The following is a 19,796-nucleotide window of genomic DNA, read 5'->3' on the forward strand; positions in this document are numbered from 1 at the left end:
TCTGTATAGATGCAGGTTAATTTTTGAATGCAGTTCACTTTGGTTTTCTCTGGGATTCTGGACTTTGACCTCCATTATCCAATACTCAAATGATTAAAAGAATTCGTATTTAGACAGAGGGCATGTTGCATATGCAGGACTTGAAGAAAGTATAGAGCAACGAGAGTAAAAGCAGCGCTATAGGTCTGATGGAAAGATGGCTCTCAGGGTTACCAAGGGATGCTGATTGCTAAGTAGGGTTCAGAGGATTCTACTGGGAGCCAAGAGCCCACTGTAAGAAGGTGATGCAGAAAGAGAGCAACAGCCCACCACCATCTGCTGGTGAGAAAGGCTTCCCTCTGCTGCTGTTGCTAAGGAACCTGGGTGTGGTCCTCTGAATCCGAAGCTTTCCTGCATCTTGTGAGGCTTTATACCCCTGCAAAGAGGTTCAATGGAGAAGGAAATGGCAACCCACTCCAGTATTCTTGCCTGGAGAATCCCATGGACAGAGGAGCCTGGTGGGCTACAGTCCATGGGGTCGCAAAGGGTCAGACACGACTGAAGCTACTGAGCACACAAGGACATTCAAAGGACGGAGAAGGGCTGGAGAAACAGGGTTCTGCTGAGGCAAAGGTGGTGTCGTAATCCACCCCTCAGTCCTCACTCCGTGGATAAAATCAACCCATCTATTCCTGAGCAATGTCTCCTTGGCGGGTTGAGACTTTTTCAGATCAAAATCACGAAAGTAACATATTTAAGTTGGAAGAGATTTAGAGACGATCCAATCCAATGATTTTTCAAACTCTGATTCTTAGAACTCTGACATTTCACAAGAGGTTCTGCTTTTATTGTGCACCCTGGTCCTGGGTGTTGTTTTGTTTTTGCTTTTCCTTCCATGTAGGATTTCAGCTTGGAAAAACAAAAAGTTTTCAGTGATTTTTTTTAAGTTTGAGAACACCTATTGCTGACTTTGTCTGTCCTGTCCTTCATGGGAAGGGAGACTGGGGCCCAGAGAGGACCTCCTTGTGTTATTATTTTGAAATGTTGTTGGAAGAAGACTCTTGGGTTCACTCATCAAAATTAGGGAATTGCTTTCACCTTCCCTGGTAATCATGGCAGTGCCATTGTTGGGCTGGATTTTGTGGAACATTAGAAGAAAGATGATGACGATGAATATATGATTCATCGTATATATTCATATATATCCATATGAATATATATATTCATATAGATGATGAATATATGATTGGTTTAGTGAGTACATGTCTTCTGTTTATCATTCACTTTCCTTGAGGTTTTTTTTTTAATTTATTTCTCCTCCCACCCAAAAATGACTTACTAAATGTAAAATAAATAAAAGTTAGGTTATGATGTTTGTTATGTTTAAATACAAATTAATTTAAAAATTGGGGACAAAATCTTGTTAATCCATGCATTCTGGTGTTCTTTTAGAAAATATGACCATTCTTAGAGTCTGTAGAGGTGATGGCAAGTTAGCTGCACAGAGACCATGGGTGAGACGAGGCTAAGAGAGATTCACTTAAGAAAAATGGAGAATTTGGTAGGGAAAGAAAAAAAAGTTGAGTGGCGGAAGGGTGGAACAGAAAATCAATCAAATACCAATAATATGATAGTCTTAGGAAGCCATTGTTTCCATGGCAGCATGGGAGGAGTGGTGGGTAAGGATAAAGATGATGCTCTTTGTAATAATTTTTTTAGATGGACCAAATAAAACTTTAATGCACAGATCCCAGAAATTTCTTTGGGATTCTTTGTGTGATACAACTGCATGGGCCCATGTCACATTCTAGACAGAAAGTAATAAACAAGAATTCACAATTGCCAAAGAGCTGGGAAACACTAAGACACGGGGCCCATCTCCTGCTTCCTTTCTGGAGCAGGACTCATATGCCCCTAATCTGACCCATCTTTTACATTCTGTTAATTACATATGAACTGAGAGCCATCACTGGAGTACTTACACAAACACAAATACTCTTCTTACAATAAAAAATTAACCCTCTGTCCTACTCTCTTTCTTCTTTACTTCCTCTTTCTACCTTTAGCCCATCTTTGCTTTCTCTTCTTTTGTCTTCTCCCTTTTCTGATAGAATGAGTAGTTCAGGATTGATTCAGACTCAGACTTCACTGGATTAAGCTTTCCCTACCTGCCATGGCTGAGACGGTAAAGCGTCTGCCTACAATGCGGGAGACCCGGGTTCAATCCCTGGGTCGGGAAGATCTCCTGGAGAAGGAAATTGCACCCCACTCCAGTATTCTTGCTGGGAAAATCCCATGGATGGCGGAACCTGGTAGGCTACAGTCCATGGGGTCTCAAAGAGTCAGACATGACTGAGCGACTTCACACACACACACATCTGCCATATGTAAACATGCTCATGGACACATGGCACTGTCTGGACTTGATATGTCACCTCTGTTGCTGATAGAAGCTACTGTTTTATTTTTCAATTTTTATTTTTTTTAATTATGAAAGCATGAGGACACATTTACAGGAGACTTAGAAAATACAGAACAAGGTTATATATAGTTTCACTATATATTACAATTATTTATAAGTAGACAAAATGAGATTTTTAGGTGGAATTTCAATATCAAGCTCTCAAAAATTAATAGAATGAATATACAAAGAAGTAGAAGGATATGCATGCAGATGCTTGCATAGTACTGTCCAGCTCTTTGTGACCCCATGGACTGTAGCCTGCCAGGCTCCTCTGTCCATGGGATTGTCCAAGCAAGAATACTGGAGTGGGTTGCCATGCCTTCCTCCAGGGGAATCTTCCCAACCCAGGGATCGAACTCACATTTCTGACATCTCCTGCATTGGCAGGTGGATTCTTTACCACTAACACCACGTGGGAAGCCCAGAAGAATATAATAGACCTGAAAAGCCCTGTGAAGAGAAGCTTTTGTGTGTATATATATAGAAATTTTATGAATTTTTGTCTATCTAAAATATTTATAACATTCTGATTCCACTTGTTTGATTTAGTATGGTCAGAATGCTAGATTTCTAATTTATGTTCACACAAAACTTTGATACAGTTCCATGTATTTTGGCATCTACTATTACTGCTGAAAGTCTAGAAAATGTATACTTTTAGAAGATAATTTTATTGTTTGGAACTCTGGACCCTTGTAACTGGGAATCATTCTGAAGGCTTGGACTGGGTCATCTACACAATTATTATGCAACTGGAGAGCTGAGGGTTTCCCAAATCAGACTCCCATGCCATACAAAATGTATATTTAAGTCAGGAATAAATCCAGCCTGTAAGCAAACAAAACAAAATATTGAGGTCAGAATGTAAAGAGTAGAAACAGATTCAAGGGTTATATATGTAGTATATAACAAAATTAACATCTAAAATCCATTTGATTAGAAATTATGTTAGAATAATTAGTTAACAATTTGTAAAATTAATGAAAACCTTTTTTAATACTATATACAAAATTTAACTCCAGATGCATTCCAAAGTCAGATACAAAACCCCAAATCTTAAAGATATAAGAACATTTAAATGAATATATAATCTGGAGATGAAAAGGATTTTCCAAAGTATACACCAAAGATAGAAATCATAAAAGAGCTTTTAAAAGGATTGCATATAGAAATGTTAAATGCCAAAAACCATTGCACTCAAAACTGAGTGGAAACTAAAACCCAGGGGGAATTTACAACATATGACTATGTTTAATGTGCTTCAGATAAAAATAGCTCTCCCAAAACCTATAAGAAAATGTAATGCCAATGGAAAACTTTGCAAAGACTGTTATCAAGTCATTCACAAAAGAAAAGATACTAATAATCAACAAATCTATGAAAATGTGTCTGACTTATTAGAAAGTATAATGGATACCAATCAAATTAGTAAGGCTTTTTTCTTCTTTAATAGCATTGATAATAAAGGTGTAGTGAAAGGGAAACCCTCCAATAGTCCCAGTAGGAGTGAAAAATTAAATGTAAAATAAAATGAGATTTGTTAAACAGTTATTGGTGCATGACCAGATACTGTGCAGTCATTAAAAATGATGGTGTACATATATACCCCTGACCCCAAAAAATGACAGTATATTACCAATGAAAAAGAGAGTCACAAAACAGTGTAAAAACGTGGTCTCATTTTTTCACATAGTATATTTGCTTATTTCTATTTCTCAAACCTACTTTTTTTCCTCAGAATTTCCTGGAGTGTTTGTTAAAATATACTTCCAATATACCACAGGACTATTGGACCATAGTCTCCAGGAAAGGTACCAAAGAGATAGTTTTTTTTCCCCCAGGACCCAGGTGACTCTTGATATAAGATAAATTGGGGAAATCCTTGATCTAAGCTAAGCTAATCTCTTCTTTTGCTTTGTATTAAACTGCAATCCAGAGAGATTCTGGAACCAGTCTAAACTACAGCTTCGTAGGAGTGGGGGATGGGGGTGGGAGTTAAAATTATGTGTGCTACATTCCAGATGAGTGATCCCGTTTTAGAGCTTCAAGCTTGTTCAGACCAATATTATTAAATCAAATTCCCATCAGCCTCCTTCTATTTTGGTCAGACAGGTAACAGAACTTCTCTTCAGCTCCTCTGCTTCACATTCAGTAACGATCTTCCTTTGTTGATGGCAAATGGAAAGTTTTCCATTTCCACTGTTCCCTAGCAATGTGACATTTTCAAACAGTAGCACAAAACTCTTTAAATAGAAAAGATCCATTTCTACTCTATCGTGACTCAGTAACAGCCTCAGGATTCTTCTCAAACTTTCCTAAAAATGTCATCTTTGGGCTGGACTCAAGAGGAACATTTCAGCCAAGGAGACACATTTTCCACTCTGTCAGGAATGAGCCAGCATGGGGTTGGAACATAAAGTGTTTTGTAATCCTCAGAAAAGCAATACTTCTCACCAAAACCATGGTAACAACTCTGTGTGATGCCGTCAGAGCCTGGGATCATTCAGGAGCCTCATCCTAACCAGAGACACGGCTGAGCCATTCACCTGTGTTGGTGAGAATGGTACCCTACATGACTGTTGCTATGGAAACACTACGGACAGTGATACTGAGCTGAAGGTCCCTTGTGCTTAGTTACCAAGGAAGCAGTGAAAATGAAACACGCTTCCTGTTTTAGTGGCTTCTGATTCTTCATTTGAAAGGATACCTTCCAATGGAAGAAATACATTTTATCATCCAAATTGTTTCATTTGAAATTTGCACCCACGAGGCTAAACTTTAGAGTCCAAAGTCTATGTGACAAGAGGAATGTCACTATATCCATCAATTCCTATATTCCCTTCCTCTTCTACCTGAAACTCTTGAGAGACGTGCCCCGCTAGACCTGGTCCTTCCCATCCTGGCTGGCTCTGCTCTGCTGGGCACAGGCCACTGTTGTGTTCTGGTAGCAAGCCAGTGGTGTGTAGATGTATTCTAGCTACCATCTTTAAAAAATGTATTTTATTGAGGTATAGTTGATTTATAATGTGATTTCTGCTCTCCAGCAAAGTAGATTCAGATATAGATATATCTAATCTTCTTTTTCATAGTTTCCCACAATGGTTTATCACAGGATGTTGAATATAATTCCCTGTGCTCTACAGCAGGACCTTGTTGTTTATCCATTCTTTATATACTACTTTGCATCTACTAAGCCTAAACTCCCAATCCATCCCTTTCCTCATCACCCTTTGGCAACTGTCCTCTGTGTTTGGGAGTCCTACGTGTTTCCCCAACACACAGATGTGCTCATTTGTGTTGTATTTTAGATTCCACATATAAGTGATATCATATGCTATTTGCCTTTTTCTGACTTACTTCTCTTCGTGTGATAATCTCTAGGTCTACCCATGTTGCTGCAAATAGCAGTCTTTCGTTCTTTTTCATGGCTTAGTAATATTCCGTTGTGTGTGTATAGCACAGATTTATTTATCCATTTATCTGTAGATGGTCATTTAGGTTATCTCCATATCTTGGCTACTGTGAATAGTACTTCTAGCTCCCATTCTTGAGTTGGGTACCCAGTCTCAGTCCCAGCTGCATTCAGAGAACCTATTCCTGGTCTTGCACAATCCTTGATCCTGAAGTTTCTATATATTCTTTAATAATCTTAAACAGGAAATGCTTCCCTGGCTGGTTAGGGTTCACACTTATAGAATATTACAGGAATGTATCCCCTCTGCTTCCAGAGAGGTAGGTTCTTGAGGTGGTGGCAGAACTTGCTACTCACATCCTAAAATACATTTGAGGGGGTGGGTGGGAAAGCAGGCTAGAGTAGTCAAGACACGTTTATAAAAGAAGATTGGTATAAGATCCTCACTACCAGGCATGAACATCTATGCTTAAGTCTAGAATAATTCAAATAGTGTAGAACTAGGACAGGAAAAGGCAGACAGATGAGAAAATCAGAATTGAGAGCCCAGAACTTCTGAATAAAGAAGCAACTTGATTAGTATAAACATCTGTGTTTGTACCAAGAAAACTTCTGCTACTGCTGCTAAGTTGTTTCAGTCGTGTCTGACTCTGTGCAACCCCACGGACAGCAGCCCACCAGGCTCGTCTCTCCACAGGATTCTCTAGGCAAGAAAACTGGAGTGGGTTGCCATTTCCTTCTCCACCAAGAAAACCAAGTTGGGCTAATATCAGTCTTGAAGAGAATTTAATATAGTAGAGCTGATATTTTTATGATTAGATAAAAATCACTAATCTCAGTATTGTGTAGAAAAGAACAGCATGTACTGAGGATTCCTTCTTGTTCTAAACTTAATATCTTCTCAGATCTACTTATTGGTTCCTAGGCAATTTATGGAAATTTCTAGAATGACATAAATATTGCCTAACTCAACTTGGTCACAGTAATCACCATGCTTTATTTTAACATTCGGGGGACATATCACATTGTTTTTTATTATCTCATTTTGTCCTTAAATATAACATTGTAGTGATTTTAATTTTTTTTAATAAAGAAACTTACTGAAAAAAAAAAGAAGCAACTTGAGTATAAACACAGGACTCTCAATTCTGATAGCGATGACTAGAAGAATATAAAACTAGAGAAAAAAAAATTGCTTTGTTTCTGAAAGCTAAAACAGATTGACACCTGAATGCCAGAACCATATGAGAACACGTTGGGATGATGTGGAAAAGATATCAAGAACTCCCTCCCTTTCACCTCCCAAAGAAAACCATATGGCCTCAAATGAAGTGAAGAGAGAGCTTCATGGACACCTGTAGTGTGTAGCTGGTTGGACCTGGAAGCAGGCATTAGGCTTGGACTGGAGAGCAACCCTCTGCTCAGAGTATTTTTAGCTACAGTGGAGCAGTGGAGGGTTGCCAAGGGCTCTGGGGACACAGATGACCACAGCAAGCTGAAAGCAGGGAGGGCAGTAAAGCACGAAGAGACCATCGGGGATGGAGGCCAGGCAGTAGCTAAAGACGGCTGCGCCCAAAGGTGCCGGCCACTGGTGGTGCGGTTTTGGCCCAGTGTCAGGACTCTCCCAGGTGCAGCAGGAAGTAGGCGCAGAAAGGGATGTGGTCATTCAATCTCCACCTCTAGCCTTGGAGCTTTGCCAGACCTGGAGAAGAAGCCTCCCAGGGACAAATGCCACTGCCAGGATCATCCTGCCCTTGGCTGTCTGGCCTTTCCCTCTAGGCTTGGAGTGCTGAACTGACAGCCTGCCCACCAGTCCTTCACTGGAGAGAAGGACTACAGAAGCTCCCAGGTGACAATAGGGGCAACGCCAGGGGCGCCGGGCAGCCAGCCATGCTTCACTTAGCTAGTGAGAAGAACACAGTCTTTACAGTCTACCCAGAGAGTTACCGTTTCTGATATACTCTAGTCATTCTTGAATACCCTGATTTCCTTCTGATATCATTTCCGTTCAACCTGAAGGATTTCCCTAAGTATTTATTGTAGTCAAGTCTGCTAGCAAACAAATTATCTGATTTTCTCCTTTACCTGAACTATCTTTATTTCACCTTCATTCCTAGAGGATATTCTGTGTTCTGGGTTGATAGTTTTTGTTTGGTTTTCATTTTGTTTTATTTTCTGAACTGTGATTTCTGCTGAGAAGTCTGTGGTTATTTAAATCAATGTTTTCCTTTATGTAATGTTTTGTTTTTCCTGGCTACTTTTAAGATTTTCTCCTTCTCTTTGGTTTTCAGCCATTAGATTATGATGAATCTAAGTGTGGTTTTTCTGTGACTATATCTGGTTTGGGGCTTCTTGAACTTTCTGAATCTGTACATTTCTGTTTTTCACCAAATTTGGGGAGTTGTGGCAATTATTTATTTTTCTGCTCTCTTTCTGGGGCTCTAGTGAGCCAATTATTATATATACATCAGGTAGATCTAATGATCTAATTGATGCCTTTGAACTGTGGTGTTGGAGAAGACTCTTGAGAGTCCCTTGGACTGCAAGGAGATCAAATCAGGCAATATTAAAGGAAATCAATCCTGAATATTCATCGGAAGGACTGATGCTGAAGCTGAAGCTCCAGTACTTTGGCCACCTGATGTAAGGAGCTGACTCATTAGAAAAGACCCTGATGCTGGGAAAGATTGAAGGTAGGAGGAGAAGGAGATGACAGAAGATGAGATGGTTGTATGGCATCACTAACTCGAAGGACGTGAGTTTGAGCAAGCTCTGGCAGTTGGTGATGGACAGGGAACCCTGGCATGCTGCAGTCCATTTGGTCGCCGAGTAGGACACAACTGAGCAACTGAACTGAACTGAACTAAACTGAATGAGCTGATGTTGTTAACAGACTTTTTGATACTGGGGCGCAGGAAACTGAGGGTCTGACCACTTTTTTCATCATTTTATCTCTCTTCTTCAGTTTGCTCTGTGTTCAAGTGTACTGACTTGATACTCATTCTTTTTTTAGGCCTTTTGGTGAATTTTTTTTTACTTCAGATATTCTACTGTAAATCTTGTATTTCCATTTGATTCTGTTTTGTGTGTTCAGTCCTAAGATGGAGTCACATGAGACTGTTCAGCGAAGCACAGTCTAGCCACCAAAAGGAATTGATAGCAATTCAGCAACATTGGTCTCTCCCATGAAGGTTGGCGAGAAGCCAGTTCAAAACCCATAGCAACACCTTTAAAAATTACTCATCTTCATTACTGTTTCAGAATATCTTGTTTTTTTATGTTTATTTATTTATATATTTTTGTGCTGGGTCTTCCTTATTACATGGGCTTTGTCTCTAGTTGTGGCATGCGGGGACTACTATTCCTTGTGTTGTGCAGGCTCCTAATTGCAGTGGCTTCTCTTGTGGAGCATGGCCTCTAGGGCTCAGTAGCTGCAACTCCCGGGCTCTACAGCACAGGCTCAATAATTGTGGCACAGGCTTAGTTGCTCCATAGCTTATGGGATCTTTGCAGATCAGAGATCGAACCCGTGTCTCCTGCATTGGCAGGTGGGTTCTTTACCACTGAGCCACCAGAGAAGCTCGTCTCAGTATATCTTATGACTGCATTTGCTCTGAAGCCTCACTGTGGAATAGTAAATGAACTTGAAAGACAGCTGTATAGCCTTTTCATTTTTATTCTCTCCATTCTAATTTTCTCTTCATAAAAGCAATGCTTGTTCTCTCTTTTCATTATAAGGTGATCAAACCAGTTCCTCTCTTTGAAAATCTCTGCTCTTTCTATTCTCATCCTGAGCAGCTTAAACCCAGGAATCAAGACGGCAAACTCTGAATCTCCCTGAGAAAATGTATATGTCCAAAGATAGATTCTTTTAGGGGGTTAAGTGAGAAGGAAATAATAAGTATTACACTCATAATATATATCATATATGTAACTTACTTATATACATAAATATATGTGATATATATGTAATCTACTTGTGCTACACATAGTAACAGAAAGTTCCATAATTTACAGTGTGTACAATTTATAGTGTTTTACATTTTCTAACCAAAGCATGACTCCATTGGCCCTTCTCTGAATTTCCAGGTGAATTCCAGACTCTCATGATAGTACGATTATTATTTTAATATTTATTTCATTCATTTATTTGGCTGTGCCAGGTCTTGCTTGTGGCACATGGGATCTTCCAGCTTCGTTGTAGCATATGAACTCTTAGCTGCAGCCTGAGGGATCTAGTTCCCTGAGCAGGGATCAAACCTGGGCCACCAGCATTGGAAGCATGGAGTCTTAGCCACTGGGCTTCCAGGGAAGTCCCAATACTACCATTTATCGATGACTTATGGTACCAGGCACTCTGCTAAGCAAACTGCATACATGTTTTAATCAAAGTATAGCAATCCCACAGGGCATGGTTCCCATTTACAAATGAAAAAGCTGAGGGTCAAAGAGGTTGAACAGCTTGCCCAGAGTTATCCACCCAGGAAGGGGCAATCCCAGGTGGGATTTGAACCCAGGTGACACTTCTGAGACCAAACTTTCTTTATTCTGTCTCCTGTTTTGAACTCGTGGCAGCATTTGATGGTATTCATCTCCCAGGTAGCATAGCAGGGGGAACAGAGTGTGACACTGAAAATAATGCTCACTTCAAAGAGGAGACTAGACTTCTAGTCTCCAGTGGTCACTCACTTGCTGGAAAACCCTGCAACCCCTCAGCTTCTCTCATCCTTTCTTGCCCATGTCTATAACAAAACACAAGTGTCCTTCACACACTTCAGACTTTCAGAACTGTTCTAGAAATATGAGAAGTGTGATCAGGCCAAAAAAGATACGAGGCAAATAGAAGTGATCGCAATCAGTCGTAGCCTAGCTCACATACTAACACTTCCTTTTCTAAGTTTTACAGTTACGACTCCAACAGAGAAGGACCCAAGAACAGCTGGCTAACCAAGGCATCGTACCATGTGAGTAGCTCTGTTTCTTATGGACTGATCTATATGGGGGTGGCAGGGGGGCATGCAATTTGGGAGCTGGAAAGCACCTCAGAGGTCATAATCCAATTTCATGGATCAGTCTCCCCAGATCCTCACGGACTCTGGGTCAGCAGGAATCCCAGACCTTAGAGGCTTTGTCCCAAATGCTACTCACCTGCCAGGGCTTCCCTTTACTCATAGAGGTTGTACCTAAAATTCTAATGTAGTGGATTTGATTACAAGACAAACACAATTCTATGGGCCTCCATCCCCTTCTATTTTTAGAATTGGACATAATCATTGTTCTTCCTGGAAGCATCAATTGTATCATCTTTCTCTCACCTCCTTGGTTTCACTTCTATTTGAGTACTTGAGTCCCCAGTTAATTGAATATTGTCAATTACTTCCTTTCTGGAATAATGAGCAGCAATACCATTCTAGTATAAATGGTGTAACATTGAATTGCTGCCCATCATTTGGGTCAAAGAAGGATTATCCTATCTTTTGGAAGATATATTTGAAATTTCCTACCTTTAAACTTGAAAACGTCAAGTTTAGCAGTTGAAGCTACCTTCTGGTGAGCTATAAAAACAGAAAAAGTACCAAATAAATGGAATTACCATGTAAGCTCCTTTAGGTTACACTTTTTTACTTCTTCCCGCAGAAGTTAAAATTTTTAATTTTTTAATTAAAATTTTAAAACTAAAAATCCATAATGACTCCTGCAGAAATCCAGGTCCTTGTCCAGACTGTGACTTCATAGTTAAGCATGCAACAAGCAAGCATTTGCCCTTGATTGAATGTCCTACAGTTAGTAACCTTGGTGCCCTGTGATCCAAAGTCTAAACATTTTAAGTATAGTCGGTGCTTCAGAACCAGAAAAGAACTAAGAATATTTCAAGCTCTTTCCTTTGGGAGTTCAGATGAAGTTCTTTGTTCATGGCTCAGCCCTGCAAAGAATAAACAGCAGGTGACCTATGGCAGAACAACTTTTTTTAGCGATTTGCTAAGCGCAAAAGAAAGATCTCACCCTGCAACTGAAAGGCTGCTTTGATCAAATGTACAGTTAGAATGAGAAACCAAAGGCACAAGGCTGTGTGGCCTGTTTCATCTTAGCCAGCCCAGCAAGGCAGGTGTTAAAACACAGGAGAGACCCACAGTCTACAGGCTTCATGTCAGATAAATACATTGGCGCTCAAAGCCGAGCAGGCCAGTCTTATTTCTGAATCCTGTTGCAAATGTGTAGAATTGAATTTGTTTAACCACCATCTAGAACTGAACGATTCACTAACAGTGAAGTGTAGACAAGTGTAGATCCACCAGGATCCTCTCAGCAGATCACATTCTCTACCACATGCCTTCAAATATAAGATGAATACGTCAGTTTCAGTGGGATTAAAATACTCAGTTCTTTCGTGGGGGCTTCCCTGGTGGCTTAGAGGTAAAGAACCCACCTACCAATGCAGGAGACTCGGGTTCGATCCCCAGGTCAGGAAGATCCTCTGGAAAGGAAATGGCAAGCCTCTCCAGTGTTCTTGCCTAGAAGACCCCAAGGATAGAGAAGCCTGGCTGGCTACAGTCCACGGGGTCCCACAGAGTCGGACACAACTTGGCAACTAAACAATAACAACAGCAATCCTTCATGGACATGTCTTTCCTTAATTCTGGAAAGAAAATTGAAGTAGAGAGACCCAGTATCTTTACATTTGCTCAAGCTGTTCACAACTGATTTAAAGTTTAACCTACATGTTTAAATAATCCAAACCTGGGTCTTGCAGCTGCCATTTGGAGGAAAATAAAAAAATTTTTTTAAGTTTCTGGAGTTAAATTTCAGAAATAAGACACCTAATAAAAACAGGAATGAATCTAACAGCATATTTTTACATAACACCCCTATGTAAGGTATGCAGATTAAATGTCCATTTGCAGAGTAGGGTCCAAAGGAAATAGAATCTTTTGTTATCCAGGATTTCCAGAATCAGATAGTGTGGGGCTTCCCCAGTGGTTCAAATGGTAAAGAATCTACCTGCAGATCAGGGGACACAGGTTCAATCCCTGGGTCAGGAAGATCCCCTGGAAGGGAATGGCAACTCACTTCAGTATTCTTGCCTGGAGAATCCCCATGGACAGAGGAGGTTGATGGGCTACAGTCCATGGGATCGCAAAAAGTTGGACATGACTAAGTGACTAACACTTTCACTTTTTTTCACTTTTCTCCAGGATTTCCAGAATCAGATAGTGTATATATTAATGAAATACTGCTTAACAGAAATTTTGCACTCATAGCCCATTGTGTCTTGAAGACAGTTGCTGGGGAAAGTCCTATGAGTCATGCAGTGATATTTCCTTTTTAATTCAGCAAAATGAGAAAGGTAGATTAAGCAGCATCAGTTTCCCATAGTCTTCAACCACCTCCTCTCCAAGGGCGTCACTTCTGCTGTAGAAAATTGTCAAAGCTACAGCAGGTGCACCCGCCCAGTGCAGGCCTGGCCCCTAGATCTCAGGGACTTAGCACTTCTGGGGAAGCCAGACCCAGACAAGCCTCTGCACCTGCTGAGATGGGGAGCCCAGATGGTGGCCCCATTGACCCAGAGCTTAAACACTAGTCTCTCTACTCAGCCACCCCACCACGACCAGGCACACGTGTGTAAAGGCAGTTGCTCCAGAGAAGGAACAGGAACTCACAGTCTCTGGGTCTTTTCTACTCAATCAGATTCAACATATTTCAAGATGCCCCAGACTCTGTGCAGGGTGGTATGCTGGGCGCTGTGGGGACCACCGTGAACACAGCTGTACTTTGTAGAGGCTCAAGATTTTAGGGGAAAAGGTGACAAGAAACACAGAAAGTGAGACCGGTTATATTTCCCAAGAGGGCTTTTTATGTCTTCCTTCTATCATTTGAATTTTCTGAAGCAGAAGAAAAGAGGAAAGGAGGAAGAAAGTGAGTAGAACATAGGGAATCAAAGCCGGTAGTCATTGGAGATCACCTAATTTGATGATTTTGGGTGTTTTTTAATAGTTAAATATATTGTGTATTATGTGTGTATACACACACACACATACTGGCTGGAACAGGGTCAGGGGCCTCTGCCCCACTCACTCGGCCCCCCTCACTCCTCTTAGATAACCCTGTTTCTCTTCCCCAGGGTCCTCTTCAAACAGAGTTTGAAAACCCTGCCCTAGTCCCAGTCTCACTGCCTTTAACCTTCATGAAGCTGAGATTGGAGAGGCCTCAGAGATGCGTCAAACATCCCAAAGCCAGAGCCCAGAGCGGTCCTATTTACAAACTGGAACCGCGAGACTTTAAATGCACGCGCAGTAAAATGATAACACAGCCTCACCTTGTCCATAACACCCGAAATAACTGCAGTGCTCCCCCTGAGTTTTCAAACTTGTTATAAATTGCTCAAGTGGAGAGCTGCTGGCCAGGTGAATTGTTCATTGTCCTTCCGTTACTACCAGGTAGCCCTGCTGGTTTAGTTTGTTCACAGAAACACCTGCTCGCCTTGGATAGAATTATTCTTGAATTGTGCATTAGATTGACCCAAGGCCATTGCCCATTGCAAAAAGAAGAAATTGCAGTCCCCTCCTATTGCAGCAGCTGAGGCCAAAACCTGCATCTCTTGATCCTGGAGTAGCAGCCAGCACAGAGCCCCTTTAAACAGTACGAAAGTGCTCTCAGCCAGAAGTACACCCCCAGGCTGGCTTCTAAGACTGCTTTCACATTTATAGTATCAATGGTGGAGTTCACATTTTCAAAAGAGTCAGGAAAGCTGATGAACTAGCCTCTCAACAGTAGTGTAGAAATATTACTTTAAGAATTTATGGTTCAGACTCCCTTCCAGAATCCCACCTCTGAATCTCAAGAGGAAAGTTTCAAATTGCCTACTTGCCACCATCAACTGGAATTCAGAAGCATGGCTCTGCCACCATCCCCATCAGGCTCAAGGCTGCAAGAGGACATCAGGGTTCTCTTATTTTTTCTTGTTTTGGGACACAGCCCAACCTCCTGTGGGCAGGCTGAGGTCTGCTCATCATTTCTCATGCAGGTTTTCTCCACTACATTCTTCTCTTTGGGCACCAATCTCCTGGGTTGGAGGGTAAATGCTGTGGCTCAGATGGTAAAGAATCTGCCTGCAAAGCAGGAGTCGTGGGTTCGATCCCTGGATGGGAAAGATCCCCTGGAGAAGGAAATGGCAACCCACTCCAGTATTCTTGCCTGGAGAATCCCATGGACAGAGGAGCATGGCGGACTACAGTCCATGGGGTCACAAAAGAGTTGGACATGACTGAGTGACTAACACATATCTCCTGAGTTGAATCTTAAATACTATTTTATTCCAACCCCTTCAGAATTCTTAGTGCAGAAAGAGATTCAGCTCTGAGTGTTCGATGAAAAAAAAAAGTCATAGAGCAGTTCAGTAGATATTTTGACCGTCTGTTGGGAGAAAAGCCCCATGGAACACAGAGGAGTTAGACATGAATTCTGTTTCAAAGAGCTTACCGTCTAGAATGTTCTCCCAATTCTCCTGCTTAGTTATGCCTGTTAATAATATTGGACAACATCTCACAACTACATGGAGTAGGTTCCTGGGAGACCTGAAGGAAAGAAATGACTTTCTCTCTCCTTCTGCTAGTACACTGGGGCTGATCTCTATGAATCCAGGGGAGAGAAGCAGGAACATTGAGTTGATTCTCCTGGAATCCAGAAAACGGCATTAGAGAACTGAAGTCGATTACAGAAGCCCAGGGGGCGCCCAAGAGGCTGCGACTTCGCCGAGACTCAAAGAAAGCCCCGCTGGCCAGAAAGAAGCATCTGGGCAGCTTGGTTCCGTGGTCTGATGGATGTCGATGAATGGAAAGATACAATGAGCTGTGTGTGAATGGTGCTGCCTTTATTTGTTTTGCAGACTAATCCAGGCCTCCGCAGCCGCATACTTACGGCAAAGCCTTGGTAAATCCCTGGATTCTCTGGTCCTCCTCCTGAATAGCGAGAGGCGTCACGGGCCGGTCCCTGCACCCACAGCACACGCAGCGTCTTGATAGTTTTGAGAAGCTGGCGGGGCAGAGCCTTCCTTCCTTTCTTCAATGCCTTCATCTGACTTGGCTTCTCCCCACAGCACCGCCTCCCCACCCCCCACTGTTGGCTGTTTGAGCAGAACACGCACAAGGGTTTCATCTGTCCCCCTTCGCTCCCTCCTAACATCTCAAATGTGGAGTGAGAAAAAAGCCTCCTCGGTTTTCATACCAAGCCCATTTGGGTCCAAAATCCTAACTTCTCTATTTCCCCCAACTCTTTGCTTCATCTCTAGTTCCTTGCTCCTTAGAAATTAGTGATCTAGCAATGCAGGCATCACATGAATGTATCTGTGGACCCTTCTGAGAAATTTCGGAGTATTTGTGTATAAGGCATTGCATTCCCTGAGCATGCAAGCCAGGCTGTAATATTACAAAGGTCCATTGGGAAAAGGCAATCTTTTCAGGCCCCCTGAGACTATCATTTGGGTCTTGAATGGGCCATCTGTTGCCACCCTAAAGAGATGAGACAGTTTCCAAAGTATTAACCACACATGCATACCATGGATCCCATTTGTTTGGAAGAAAAATACTCCTGGTCCAATTTGTCTTTAAAAGCAAAGCCAATGGACTTCCCTGGTGGTCCAGTGGTTAAGACTCTGCACTTCCAATGCAGGAGGGTGCAGGTTCGATCCCTGGTTGGTGAGCTAAGATCCCCCATGCCATACAGCATGACCAAAAAAAAAAAGCAAAGTCAAGAGGACAAGCATTGCTAAACCTGTTTGTAAGTGGGAAACTGAGAACATGGGAAGACTCTCAGACTTGTTCAAGGCTGCACCAGAAGTAGATGGTAAAGCAAAGACAGAACCCAGAGGGATGGCTCCCAAAACTTTAGTCACCCAAGACTTCTTTAATTATACCCATGACTATTGTAGAGCTTGTATGTAAATCAGCTGTGTCTTCCTCCCCCCAAACCCCTATATATATGAATTATTATCCATATATCTGTCTTTGATTAATTAATGGCATATAAACTTACCAGCCAGTGCTTTTTGATGAGAACAAGCAGTTCTAAACCAAGTTGTTCTGCTTCTAGGCAGCAACTATGAAAAGTGGCAGTTTCATGAAACTAAGCAGCCTTTCTCTGGACAAACACACCCTTTTTCTTCAGCTCTTTGAAATACTGAGAAATCAGTCGTAGACATCAGGCACCCCTTTTTGAAGTCTCTGATTCCCAAGTACCTCTGATTCCCATCTACAGATCAGGACCTACTTGCCATGGAAATGCCAGAGAACCAGAATCCCCCTGGGGGCTTGTCCGAACACAGACCCTCTGTCCCTCTGCCTCTCACCCAAGCTTTGGATTCTGTAGGTCTGGGTGGGGCCTGAAAATTGGTACTGTTGGCAGGTTTCCAGATGATGCCAAAGATGCTGGTCCAGGGCCACACTTTGGGAACCACTGCCCCAGCTGCTGCCCCAGAACACCAGCTCTTGGACACAGCCTCTTGGTCCTGACCCGTACAGCAGAGGAGGAGCTGGGTTCTCCCCTCCAAGCCGAAGGGGAGAAGGCAGGCTCCGCCTCCACCATCAGAACTGCCACCAGCCCCAGGCTTCTCTCCCTTAACAGATTGTCAACGGCCCTCCAGACCGTTTTCTCGTTTTTCCGGGTCCCTGTTGGAGGCAGGAGGTTAGAAGCAGGGGGCCACCGCAGGAGGTCTGTTCATATCTTGGGATCTTTTCCTGAGCTCTAAGCAAGCAAATGTTTATACACACAGCTGACCCAAATTAGCCGGAGCTGCGCAGACAGAAATAGGAATAGCCCGTGACTAAACTCCTCATCGAGAACATGAATTCCCCTGTGAGAAGCGATTCATCTTCTTCCCAGGGGATGAGCGAGACGTGTGGCTGACTGAATTTACAACCGTATTTTAATTTGGAATCACATTGACTTATTTTTTTTTATTTAGCAATCCAAATTCCTTTTTCAATCCTAAATGTCAATGTCCCTTAAATACAAAATGTTGCCATTTGATACTCCCAGGGCTGTCAGCAGAGGAGGTCCTTCATGGATTTTCCAAAAAGTCAATGTGGTACACAGGAATGCAGTTTCACTTTCTTTGGCCCTTGGGGGGAGGGGATGAAACCCTCTTTTCTCTGGAATCCCAGAAAAGATACGTGTCACAGAGGCCATGGCAGGCCAACCCAGTGCCCCATGTAACATCTTTTAAGTCCTAGAAAGAAGAGCATGGGGTATAACCCAGTGTGTGAATCTTTTTAGCTTCCTTCCCAAGTCCTTGCTGAATGGTCATAGCCTCTCCCACCCTGTGGCAGAAGGTTCCAGAAGACCATTGTGTGCCTGGCATCAGAGAACTGGACTATTCAGTCATTTCACAGGGGAATTGTTACCACCAAAGAGTGATGAATTGTAACTCTAAGATACAGGAAATGCAGCATTTCATGGAAGAGTTAATAAGCTCTACTAATAAGAATTGAAAAGCCTCAGGGATAAGAGAAGCAGATAAATTCCCCCTAAACCCTAAGCCCAATTAAAACCAATTGAGTTTGGAATGTAAGAGCCATCTCAAGATAGATTCATGCTGTCCCCTTAGGGTTGCTTCTTAAGGAAAAAGTTATGTCACTCTTTTTAATGACTTAGTAAGGAAGGCCACACTAAAATCAATTCCTTTTCTGGATTGTGGAAGGGATTAAGCCACATCAGTATTATAATACCTAGGTGACCACCAGACTGTTGGACAGAGGTGAAGACCCATGGGTTCAGATGGTACAGACTCACCAGGACCCAGTGGCCCTCAAGCAGATTTGTAGGATCTGGTTGCCTGGGGAAATAGCAGATGGTTTCAGAACTCCATCAGTGTAAATTGCAGCTGTGATCAAAGGCAAATAAAGACAAGCCTCCTGACTCAGGATGGGGGTCAGACCCAAGTCAGAGAAACTGTATGAGCAATGCAGCAGACCGTCACATTTTTCCAGAGCCACTGAGTCAGGGGACAGGGGAGGGGAAAGAGGCCATTGAAAAGGGCAGAGTTGGCAGAGAGGTTCCTTTTAAGAGTGAAAAGCAGCAAAGAGAAACTGGAGGTGTTAGATCGATGGGAGATGTGGTGGTCAAGCAATAATTTATTTTTTTTTCTCCTATAAAAAGGAAGCCCCTTAGTCTCTGGTCAAATTGAGGAGAAAAGGACTTGTCCAGTCTCCTTGGCACAAGGCAGCCAGCTGGGACCAGTCTGCCTGTTCCTTTGGTCAACTCTGCAGTAGTTTGGGTGAGACAGGAAAGTCTAGGGAGAGATGCCTCAGTAGCTCCTCAAGCTCCCCAAGCAATATCCAAGGATAATGGGCTTGACCAGCTGCCAGGACCCAGAGTGGAGTCTCCCTTCTCTCCAACAAGCCCGTCCAAGAGCTGGGCTCACATGAGGCATGGTTTTGAGGCTGAATGAGACACACACATTCACACGCATGCACGTGCTCACACATTCACACACAAGTGTCCATCTGGTTAGATATCCAATTTTTTGTTTGTTTGTTTATGCCAGTCAAAGTTTAGAAGACTGTTTCCTTGCCTGCAGCTTGTGAGTTGACATCTGTTGAAGTAATATTAGAATTCTGGATCACGTGATCCACCCACTTGTTCAGACCTCCAGTCCAGGAGAATATTTGACGCAATTCTGCAACCGCTGATCAACCTCATCACTTCTGATGAAAAGTTACTGTTTATGGCTCTGGGTTGTGATTGTTCCAGGGGATCAGGAAAGGCAACGAAAAGGCAGATTTTTGCAAAAGCAAAGCCAAAAGTTCATCCCCGTGAGGCATTGCTGGGAGCTGGTAGGAGGAAAAGCAGTGGGGTCGTGGAGAGAAGGAGGCTGGCGTCCGGTCCAGGTCGTTCCTGGCTGCTGTGGACTGTGAGGGCCCAGTGCCCGTGTCTCCCGGTCATCAGTGT

General features: G+C 42.5%; 1 protein-coding gene across 4 annotated transcripts in view; it reads left to right on the top strand.

The window, feature by feature from the left end:
• Positions 1–19,796, top strand: part of MYOCD (myocardin) — a 93,124-nt gene that overhangs the window by 20,834 nt on the left and 52,494 nt on the right. For 2 of the 4 annotated variants that reach the window (XM_061391116.1, XM_061391117.1), the window contains exons 2-3: positions 10,754–10,819; positions 15,739–15,782. Coding sequence is in view for 2 of the 4 variants with exons in the window: in XM_061391115.1 (XP_061247099.1) it covers positions 10,754–10,819 (66 nt within the window). In the remaining 2 variants the exon portion in view is untranslated. The remainder of the gene's footprint in view (positions 1–10,753; positions 10,820–15,738; positions 15,783–19,796) is intronic. The other 2 variants (XM_061391115.1, XM_061391114.1) reach the window with 1 other exon arrangement.

The sequence above is a fragment of the Bos javanicus genome, chromosome 19 (assembly GCF_032452875.1).
Source record: "Bos javanicus breed banteng chromosome 19, ARS-OSU_banteng_1.0, whole genome shotgun sequence".
Taxonomy (NCBI): domain Eukaryota; kingdom Metazoa; phylum Chordata; class Mammalia; order Artiodactyla; family Bovidae; genus Bos; species Bos javanicus.